General features: G+C 38.2%; 1 protein-coding gene across 13 annotated transcripts in view; it reads right to left on the bottom strand.

Moving 5' to 3' along the window:
* Positions 1–6,732: 6,732 nt before the first annotated feature.
* The window catches only part of pou2f2a (POU class 2 homeobox 2a), a 64,488-nt gene continuing 59,466 nt past the window's right edge, over positions 6,733–11,754 (bottom strand). For 12 of the 13 annotated variants that reach the window (XM_067426719.1, XM_067426720.1, XM_067426715.1 and 9 more), the window contains 2 exons: positions 11,426–11,499; positions 6,733–9,199 (listed from right to left, as the gene is read on the bottom strand). In XM_067426719.1, coding sequence (XP_067282820.1) covers positions 8,892–9,199; positions 11,426–11,499 — 382 coding nt within the window. In that variant the 3' untranslated portion in view covers positions 6,733–8,891. The remainder of the gene's footprint in view (positions 9,200–11,425; positions 11,500–11,754) is intronic. The other variant, XM_067426727.1, reaches the window with a different exon arrangement.

Raw genomic sequence — 11,754 nt, 5'->3', positions numbered from 1 at the left:
AAGTAAAATTTGTAGCCATTATAAATATAATATATAAAATAGCCTATTAGCTACATGTTTTGTCCATTGATAAAAGAAGAATTGGTAAATGTGGAGCAAGTGCTTTTAAGGAATTTTAAGCTTTACATTTCTGCAATGAAGCCCTCCCCAAATCATCCCATTCTCTTTTATTAGTGTCTCACTGTGACCTTGATGTTTGTTTTTTAAAGTAGTCTCTTTTTTTTGGTAATCAACATTGTGGCACCAACCTTTAGTAATAATTCTTTAATTGGGACGTTCAAATATGAAAAGAATGTTTTAATTTAACTATAGGTAAACATTCTTAAGTTGCACTCTGTTTGACCCTTAGGTTATTAATAGGGAATTCCATGCCAGCTTTTTGCAATTTCACACTGTACATTTGATATAAACTCTGGATTGGCATTCTTATTTGCATAAGTACAAAGTGAAAAACATTGATTGGACAAGTGCAATACACAGAACAAGCAAGCTTGTTTTAGTGAGAAAACTAACCACCTAAATTAACTCTTAATGAATAAACTTCACATTTCTCTCAGATGCTGAAATCGCATACTTCCCTATACTAGTAGGCGGAAAAACAGTATATGACAAAAGAAACATGTCTGAATTCACAGCACTCATAAAAGGCAAAACCAGGATTCTTCTGGAGAGACCCTGAGGTGTGAATAAGTGCTTTACTGTCCCATGAGGCCATGGGAGAGGGTTTATGAATGGCAGTGAAGTAACGCAAGCAGCACTGGTAAGGTCATATAATAACAAAATGGTGAATGTAGTACATCCGGATTACACTCATACTTTATAGAACATACTTTTTTAACGGCCATGAAGTAATTACTTATTCAAAATGAGTACCTACTCGACAGTATGGGATATCAGCGAAGCCTAAACCCAGTGCATGAGTTTGTGTGCTAAAAAGTGGATGATTTTTGGAATGGATGGACTTGGAAACTGGAATGGACTGAGCGCCAGTAAGGGGGCGTGTCCACTCATGGTGGGGGAGGAGACTAAAGCACTATTCACACTAGATTAGTATTATCTAGGGACCTCTGTGATTTAGAAATGACTCCCCCACATCTGAGTTTTGGGTGGCACATTCGCACGGGATAAGCAAAGCCTGTGATTTTACTCGAATTTACTGACTTCTCCCGGATATGATGTCAAGACTTCGTTATAGATATAGCTGTATGAAAACATAAACAGGCATCGATATCGTTTTGATTATTTTATTGTAATAAATAAACAATTTCGTTCAGTTAGCGAACAGACGCCATAAACTGAGCTCAGACCAGCGGCAGGAATCAGATTTAATTTATCTCGAGTGAGAAGCTGAAAATATAGCCTATGCCTGAAGATTCAGTTTCAAAACTAAATGTAAAAGTGCTTATATTTAAACAAGCTTGTACTGTTATGTTATGTTTTTCATTAAGAACAGTATTGATGTTAATGTTAAACACACCATTCAATCAGTTTACTCCCAAATTGATACTCATTCTAAAGTGAAAGTATAATCCGTGCGGGCGCGGCTGCAGGGGAATTCATAACGGTGCGCATTATGAATGCAGACTTTATTCTTTGTGAAAGATAAGGATAGAAATGCTCACAGGAAGAAAAAAAACTTGCAAAAATTATATATGATCCGCCTAATCCTGGCCAAATCACAGAGATGTCGATTCGCACGGAACTACTATTATCTCAGGAACTCGGTGTGTGGCCAAATATGGTAGGTCATTTGCGGGGGAATTTTTACTTTACAAATTAGAGACATGGCCGATTCGCACGGGATTAAGATCACAGACATTCTCTGCAATTATTACAAATCACCAGAGGTCCCTAGATAATACTAGTCCCGTGCGAATGGGGCTTAAGAGGAAGATTTGAAGAAAGCCTGAAGAAAGAGAGATGGCTGAGAGACATTACAAAAGAGAAAAGGTCGAAGGAATATCAGAAGGGTTATGATCAGAGCTTTAGGACTCGCGTTAATAGCTTTCCAGCTCTGCAGAGACCTAAGCGAGAAGGCCTGAAAATGGATGCCAAAGCCAAGGGTTGTGTTGTTTTTGCTCCATACGTGAGTAACATCCTTTTTTTTTTTTTTTACTGTTTCACAGAAACAAGATATGTTGTTAGACAGCTTTGAGGGTCATTGTTTGCCTGGAGCTGGTGTTCTGCTGGCCACTAACAACCAACAGATTGCATCTCTTGTGTTCATTTTATGTTCTTCTTTGTCGTTGTTTGTCATCTTCGCTTTATTTTTGCCAAAGCATTATTTCGCTTCAGCTATGATAACGAGACATCCAGTCTTGCATTGGGTTTGTCCATTGTGTGGGTGGAGGGGTGTGTTTGTGTGGGTCGATTTCAAATATCAACAGTGTTTCTTAGAAATCACTTACCGTACCTTTAATAAGGCAGGCACTGTGTACCTTATGACTGGTTTTCATCTGTTGGTAACCAACTTATTGTGATATTCTAGCAACATGTTATTTGGCACTGCAAAAGAGCTTCATAACTCAGGGTTAACAGTGATTTGAAAAATTTCTTAACCCAAAGTTTAAAAATATTAAAGGTCTTACGGCAAGCAGATTGCCATTCCACTGGCATAACCCTGTGATATCCCCACTGCGTGTGTAACCCCTTCTGTTCGGACCGGGACTCGAACCCGGGTCCGCCAGCATGAGAATCGGACGCTCTAACAAGAAGGCTAAAGGCTGCAACCTCTAGCGTCAGTCGCTAGAGCCTCTCTTGAGGTCAGAGGAGTGAGGTTTACTCGCACAGCAACTACTACTAGCTGGCCTCTGTTACACCTGCAAACATTTTAAGATAACTTCCTGGTAACTTCCCAAGAAAACAGTAAGACTTTTAAAGGGATAGGGAATCGTTTTTAGACCCATTCATCTTCCGAACACAAATTAAGATTTTTTTTGTCGAAATGCAAGAGCTCTCTGACCCCTCCATAAACTGCTATTTAATGAACACTTTCAAGGTCCAGAAAGGTAGTAAAGACATTGTTAAAATAGTCCATGTGACTCCAGTGGTTTAACCTTAATGTTTGGAAATGACGAGAATACTTTTTGGGCGCAAAAACAAACAAAAATGACTTTATTCAACAATTTCGTTCTAGCCTGTGTCAGTCTCCTACAATGAAATTGTAGAATAAAGTTGTTATTTTTGTTTGTTTTTTTGCACAACAAAAAGTATTGTCGTCGCTTCATAAAATTAGGTCACTTCATGAGCATTTTTTCAGTTTCTTTAGAGAAAATAATACCATAACACGCAACTCAAAAGGTCTTCACGGCAACCCATCAAAATAAAAGTTTGACTTTACAAATATTATTTAAAGGAAGTGTACAGTATGTAAGACTGTGGCCAAAACTGGTACTGCAATCACTTTCAAATGACTGTAGAGCGGTGTGTCCCCTCTCCCCTCCCCCCTAAATCGAGGTTGCCAGGATCAGCAGGAACGTTTGTAGCTGCAGCTGTGGTAACTACACTCAAAAAAATGACTTGAATTTAAAATTTAGTTGAATTTACTTTAAAAATATGTGGTAAGTGGTTGCACACAACTATACTGAGCAATGTTTACAAATAACAATTTAGTTATATGAACAAAACAAAAAAATTAAGCTGGCACAATTTCTTTGAGTAAATACATACATTTGGATTTGTCACTGTTACGTAATATTTATATGTGCCGTTTACTTGATGTTATGTTAAATTTATAAAAGTTTATTATGTAAGGTGAGCACTGTTATCAATTTAATTTGCCTTTAAAACTTTAATAATGACAACAAGCATATTTTTCAAAATAAAATGCAAAAATAACTCATTGGACAAACTAAAACTATTAAATTGATAGCAGGAATTCCATCCAATGAATTAGTAGTGCCCACAGCCTAAACACAGGCACCCCTCTTCTGCATAATGGTAACCACAAAATTAAGAAACTCCTCAATGTCCAACATAACTGAACATTAAACACTAACATAAACTAATAACATCCTTCCCTTTACATAAAAACACATAAAATAACACTTTAATCCATACATTTGCTCTCCTAGCGCAGTCCCTTGCAAAGCATGCTGGGAACTGCAGATCCACTGCCCAGTTAGTTATGTCAGCACAAATATTTCATGTAGTTTTAACGCAAATTAATTAAGTAAACTTCAGTTTTAAATATATTAGGCTGATTGAACACAAACATATCTAATTTCGACACAACTTAATTGAATTAAGTAAAGTAAACATAATTTGAATGTGTCTAATCTATGAAGGGCCTGAATCAAGCAGAGCTGGCAACCCGGATGCCCAAACACTACTGACGTCGTGATTGGTCGATAGGTGGAGGGTGGAGCTTCAGGCCAAAACACAACATGTCAACAGCAGTTGAGGGCTGCAACAACAACTTTTAAATCCTGGCCGGACTACTGTTGTCAGTGATAGAAGTATGAAATTAAAGGCCATTTTATGATTAATTGAAATACATTTCTTACATACAATTCCTTTAACAGTATAAAGCTTAGTTGTGCAGCATGTTTGACAAAAAAAAGTTAATTTTATTTCATTTGATTAAAATATGAATTAATGTTTTATGTCTTCATTTTACCAGAAAAATACACAACACAAAATTTGTGGGGGAAATAATAACAAAAAAATACTATTGTTTTTATGAATTCAATTAATAAGACATACTTTTTGGTTATTAAAATTTAACTAAACAATTAAAATCCTGAAAAAATAAAATTGTCGTCATCATAAATCGGCTGCCCTGATTTCTAAACATCGACCAGAGAAAAACCCAGATTGGTCGACTTCTAGAAAATATTAATCAGTTAAGTCTAGAATTAAAATCCTTCTTTTTCCACACACACATACACACAAGCTTTTTGAAAGATAAAGGAGAAAACAGAACCAGACATGGACACATTTTTGGTCTAAAGTTGCACTTTAATCCTAACACTTATTGGCTGTTTGGCCCCCTCCCGTCTTTGCCCACCCCGTTCCCACCCCATACAACAGGCACACAGAGAGCGATGAGTAACAGACAGTTCAACAGTTCTGAACAAAATCCAGATTCAAATCCAGAGCGGATTACAAATTCCATGAAGAGCTTCTGAGGTAAGAGCGAGACACACACCGACAGAGAGGAAAAAGGGTCTTCGCAAAAACGCAGATACAGAGTAGAAAGTGACCATTGTCATGTGGTTAGCATCGTCGTCATCAACATCAAATGTCAAAAAGAGAAGCGGGTATGTGTTCTGAGAACAAAAGGAAAAGCATCTGCATGTTTCCTGACAACATGTTACGGCGGAACTCTTTGGTTTCAACTCTTGAGGTTTTAGCATGAAAATCTTTCCTTGTTGACCTAATCGGTTACCTTTGGATTGAAGCTGTAGTAGTTGAAGGGGAAAGAAAAAAACTAGAAAAACAATATGTTGCATTTGATATTCATTTAAACCCAGTAGCATTTCTAATTTGAATGTAGCTAAGAAAGAAAATTCGGATAGATAGAGATTTACCTCTACTTGGCAATGCAAAACGACAGAACATACTGCACAATGATACCGCTGCAGTCGTGGACATTCCTGCTGTATATGGTTGAAGAACAGTTTTGAGTGTCTACAAGAACGTCCATGCATTTGAGCGCGTCTAGTATGTGAGAGGTCCCGCGGTAGAGGTTTAACTTTGGTATCATTCAGGGCCCTCTACAGCAGAGCCGTCCACACACACCAACACACAGAGATATATACAAAAACCAATAATCACATGGGCAACGTACACATAGAAAACCGATGTGAAAACCAAATCTGCCGTCAACTGTTCTTCAACACCGATCGTGGGCCGGATATTTGAACCGGACGTTGGATACATAATCTGGGGAAGTCTGTGAACCCTTATACTCACGCGAAAAAGACGCTAAAAAGACCCTCTCCTGAGCAACATCTCCTCTGCTCCCCTTTGTCAAATTCTTAAAGCTTTTTTTCCATCTATTTGGCATTTCTAATCAAACATGAGGTATATGCAGAAGCGTATCTCTCTCACTCTTTTTCCCTCATCCAACGCATTTAAAAAACAGAGCAAAATCGAAATGAAAAGAAAGAATTGGAACAAGAGTTATGCTTAAAATCAGCCCATAACTATATATTACATCGCGTTATAGAGGCATAGTTTGGAAACTTTTCATCTCTTGAAGGCGGTGGACATATTTTTTTAAACAACAGTCAGTTTTAGTAGCTAGTTTTGGTTTCAAAAACTTGTCATTAGTTAAACAGACACTTGTTTTTTCTTCTTCTTCTGAAGCTACCCCACATTTCCCCAGTTTGGTTTTACGAAGATTTTTTTAAAAAAAAGACCAAATCGATAAATTAAAATGCTATAAATACATAAATAAGCCAATAAATAAGATGAAGAGTTGGAAACATATAAATCACCCTCACACAATAAATACAAATTTTTGAGGGAAAAAAATCAAAGAGAGACAGTTTAAAGCTTTTGGTCTAAAATCAAGTCATCATCATCATCAACATTTCATAAGGACTATTTTTATCACAGCCTTTTTTTTTTTTTTTTTTTTACATTAGCAATAGTAAGCAGTTGAACATAGATTTTTTTTTCCTACAAAATCTATCAAAGCACTAACAGGTACATTCCCTCTAGAAGTGTAACGTCAACTGGATTTCCAGTTGCTTTTAAACCCCGTCCCACCCCGTCCCCCCACAACCTCTACATTTCTGGTTTGTCCACGTTTTTGTATGCGTCTAAGATCGCATAGTCAAAAACAGTTTGGCCGACACGCCGAGCGAAAGTTAAGTTGGCTTACCGGTCATGTTTGGGTTTGGTTTCCATGCTGGAGATGAGCTTCCACGTTCACACACACACACACACACACACTCACACTCACGCACGTGCACACGACTCTCTCTTTTTGCTCCCCATCTCTTCTCGAAGAGACCTAGCACCAATACGGTCTTTCTCCACGCGTTGTGCATTGGTTTGGTTGCTATTTGGTGTCAAAAAAGAAAAAGTTTTCACTTTTGGTATTTCTTCAGTTTTGGCTTATCGTTTCACAACATTCGCAATCGAAGCAAAACTTGGAAGCTACATGTTCACAGTATTGTTTCAAACCGCCTGATGGGGGAAACCCCCCGGAACGATCGATTCAAAATGACGAAACACACGAAATATGAAAATAGGCAATACGTCACCCCATCATCCCAAAAATATAAAGCAATGAGACGAGTCATACAGCATAAACAGACAGACCAAGAGGAAAAAGCAATAAAACAAAATATATATGTATATATATATATTCTGAAGTTCAGTTCGATGAGGTTAATAAATATTCTCCCGTCCAGGAAGGAGAGTGAAAGCATCGACTTAACGGAAAGGAGGGAGGAGGTGAAGGAATGATCTTCTGGTAAAGCCACGTTGAGAGTCTTTTCACATCATCAAGTCTCGCTACTCTAAAAATCCTCCATGTCCACCTCCTGTGGTCCACTCCTAGTATTTGGTTTCATTCCATTGAGTAAAGTTCAGTTTTAGTCCATTGGTTTTGGTTTGGTTTCATTTTTGGTTTAATCCGTGTGTTGAAAAAAAGAAAAACAGCGACATCACATGTCTCCCCTCCGCGTCTTAGTTGTTGGATTTCCCCCTGCACGTCCCTCGGATCCTCTTCAGTCGCTGCTCCTCTTGCCTGGCGTACCTTTTCTTCGTTTGGCCTTGTTGTTCATCACACATTTTTTCCGAGGCACAGGAGAGGGGTCCAGAGAGGATGGAGGGCAGGGGTTTGGGGGCTCGGGATTTCTTTTAAAATTTCTCCTCGTCTTTGTTGTGTTTTTTTTTTGTGTGACATGTCTGAGGTCTTGTCGTCTGAGCGCTTTTCAGGCCAGACAAATGCTTTGGTATCCAAGAAAAGTGTGTCAAAGTTTGAGGCATGGATTCCAGCGGATGATCAGTGACGGGATATGCATCACAGTAAATTCAGTGTATGTGTGTGTGTTTGTGTGTATAATACTGTTTAAGGTGGAGAAAAAAATCCCTCTAAATTCTTCTGTTGTTCTGTGTTTTTCATCTCAAGTTTGACGGGGGGAAATGCTGATGAAAATGTGATGGATCAAAAGTGAAAATGGAATGAAAAAGAATGAGTAAATCTAAATAGTTGATAGCAGAGGTAGATTGAGAAATACATTTACAAATAGTAAAAAAAAAAAGAAAAAAAGTTTACATTATAAGGGGTGGATGGAAAACAATGAAAATTTAGCAAAAGTTTTTTGGTGTTTTGTAGAGTTAATCTGATCCTGGACAATTCAGGTTTCAAAGTCTTAGGTAAAGCTTTTCTCTCCGATTTTTTGGTTTTGGTTTTTGGTATTTTGGTTTTGGTATTTTTCGTCATTTTTTTGTCTTTGTGAGTCTTTCCATTCTTCTTCCATGTGTTTATTTTTTGGTTTCTCTTTCTACCATCCTGTGACATTTGTCAAATGTCCTTTCTTTGTTCCATTCTTTGCCACCCGTTTTCTTTTGTTGTTTCTTCGTAAAGTTTTTTGGCTCACGACCCTGCCCTCAAAAATTCTGTTCATGTAGGTTTGTCTTTTCCATTCAGAAAGGAATAAATGTACATTCTTAAAGTAGCTCCGTTGAAGCCACCTCTCCACGCTGAATAGATCAATTTTTTGGTTTAAACAGTCCCCTGTTCTCTCCTTATCCCTGTTCTCTTCTGCTCATTTCTCTGTATTTTTGGCATTCAAAGTAGTAATGAGAGAGAGAGAGAGCACAAGAGAGAAATGGAGGGATTGAGAGATGGCTTTGGTTGAAAAGGCGAGTCTTGTTTGTCTTCTTCCGTCCCTCTGACTCCCCTCAAGTGCAGCAGCTTGTTGTGGGCGTCACTCAGCCATAGCTCCGCCTAGAGGAGGTGGCGAGGCTTCGCCTAATGAGCAGAAGGAGGCGGGGCTTGAGCAGGGGGAGATGGAGCAGGAGTCTGGGCTTGCACCTCTAGCGCCAGAAGGCGGAGAAGCCCTGGGGGTGCCGACCAGACCCATGCCTGCGCTCCTCGCCAGGGGCAGTAAAGTGGGGCGATTTAGGAAGAGGGACTGGCGCAGTCCAGCTCCTGGACCTCCAGCTCCACCCAGGAACATTTGACCGCTGCCCTCAAGAGCGGAAATGGGTATCTGGCCACCACTGGCAGCTAGGGCTATGAAAAAGATGAAGGGAAAGAGATAAATAATTAGGGCATACAGTATGTGTGTGTGTGTGTGTATACTCTTACAAAAATCTGACAATGATGCCCCTTTTCCACCCAAAATGGTGCTGGTACTTGCCACCCATAAACCAACAGTCTTATTGGACTAGTATTGCTAGTTTTTAGAATGCATTTTAATATCTAATGTAATTCAATTCAGTGCCATTATGTCAGCTTTCATGTCATTTTAATAATATCTACTGTTCAAGAAGTTAGGGTCAGTAGTATTTTTTATATTTTTGAAAGAAGTCTATTATGCACACCATGACTTTTATTTGATTAATTTTCCTCACCAGTTGCAAGTCAACACCAGCCTTTTTGTTCATTTTCACAAAATTTCATGGCCCCCAGAATATTTTGTTTCATAAATATCTGAACATGCAATATATCAACAGAAAGAACAGACTTTCTGCTTTAAAAGAAAAAAATCACTTCATGCATTCTTTTTTATCAACACTTAAATATGGGTAGGTTTCTTAAAACAAAGCAACATTCAGCAAAAAAGCTGAGGAAATGTTAATGATAACGATCCCGTTAGCTTACACGTGTGTAAGCAATGTTTCTATCTCTTATTTCTGCTTCTTCTTCGCCTATGTTTTGATCAGGAGATTCTGTACTCTTTCAGAAGATGTGTACAAGTGCCCCCTACCGTATTAACAGTGAAAAATTGATTGCCATAAAATTCTATCAGTGACGTGGAAGCGGTAATAAATGATGGGAAATTTTGTGAACAACAGGAAATATACATCTTTTTTTTTTTTCTCGGCTGTCAAAATTAACATGTTAACATGTGCGATTAATTTTTCTGTATATCTCCTGTCTGTGTGATGGTTTATCCCAATTATGCCAAATGCCCATTTTGTCGAGTCTCCTCGCAAGTAAGTCTAAAATGAACGTAAAGAGGGATGTGTCAGATCCGCGTCATGTGCGCAAAGTGACAGCAGCCTAATAAACCTACTGCTGTCTGTCATTAAAGATAATCAAAGAACAAAAGACAAAGAGAAAAATCCCTCACTGCTCATGACTGAATAATGTTATATCATTCAATATATAATTTATGCAGTGAAGACTGTGTAGTGTTCGATAACTTTTTTAAATTTCTGTAGATTTTCTACCTGTTAGACCTATCTGAAACTCTTAAAGCACCGTTTATGAGGATACATGGGTCAAAAACAACGAGAACTGTGTGCATTTTGACAGGGAAAGTAAAAATCTGAACCGGTCAGACTGGGCTAATAGAAAAAAAAATTGAGCCCTGATATATTGAAGGGCATTTATTATAATGGGTTTATGTGAAGATATTTTTTAAAGCCCAATACATTTTAAAATGTATAGCTTTCAATTATACTGTAATGCTGAATGGCTATAATTATTGTCTAAAATTGACGGGGGGAGATAAGTAGCAGTTGGTATTGATATCAGTGATACTGGCTTTTCAAAAAAAGATGCCATTAAACAAATATTTAAAATATAGGGTTCTGTCTTTGTTGTTTTTACATTCATTTAGAGTTTAAATGTGAAATTATTAAAATATAAAAAAATTATACAATCTTTAACGTTAGGTGCGAAAAGTGTGATTAATTATTATTGTTATTTTAAATTGATTGACAGCACTGGGAAAATAAAGTGTTTGAAGTAGCTCTGCAACACAACAAAATGGAAACAGGGTGTTTGTTCAACTGCGAGGCAACACACTGGCCCAGAGATGCCTTTACTTTGAGGTAAATGTAGCAGTTCTAGATTGTGCGCCGGCTCCAGTACTGTGTTGGTGGAAAAGGGTATGAAGTGATGTGGATGAAAATGAGCACAAGAACAAATATAAGGGCATAGAAATGGCAGGTGCTTTTGAAAGAGACAGACAAGGTGCACAAACACAGTTCTCAGTTCTCATCTCTCTCTCTCTCTCTCTCTCTCTCTCTCTCTCTCTCTCTCTTACACACACACACACACACACACACACACGTATGTAAGTAGCGAGGATGAAGATGTGATGAATATGTGGTGAGAGATTTTCATTCCTCTGGTCTTGTTCAAAACTGAAAATAGTAGAAGGCTTTTTGATGGTGAATGACGGGAAAGTTCCATGTTTCACCCCCCATTATCCAAATTCCTTAATGTATTTCTTTTAAACCAATCTCTATCTACTTAATGCTCTTTTTCTCGTCCTCTCTGACAAACCTTGCATTGTGGCCAGAGGGTTGCTGCTGATGAGGGCCTGGTTCATTCCTGTGCTTACACCCATCATTGTGTTCCTGTAATGTGTGTGATGTGTCATTTACATGTGTCCACAAACATACACCATTCATACATGCAGAGAGAAGCAAGCATTTTTAGTGACATTTCAGGAACAACCATGTCCATCGTGGAGTTTGTGTTCATGCTGGAAATAATTACATTAGGACAGACAAAGAAAGAAAACAAGAGCAAGAAATTCAGCATGCAGTTCACATTCAAATGGACAAAGTTTGGAACACAACTGAGAATAGAGATTTCATCATGAAAACAAG

This window comes from Pseudorasbora parva, chromosome 19 (genome assembly GCF_024679245.1).
Source record: "Pseudorasbora parva isolate DD20220531a chromosome 19, ASM2467924v1, whole genome shotgun sequence".
NCBI lineage: Eukaryota > Metazoa > Chordata > Actinopteri > Cypriniformes > Gobionidae > Pseudorasbora > Pseudorasbora parva.
This window is presented reverse-complemented; position numbering and strand designations above follow the sequence as displayed.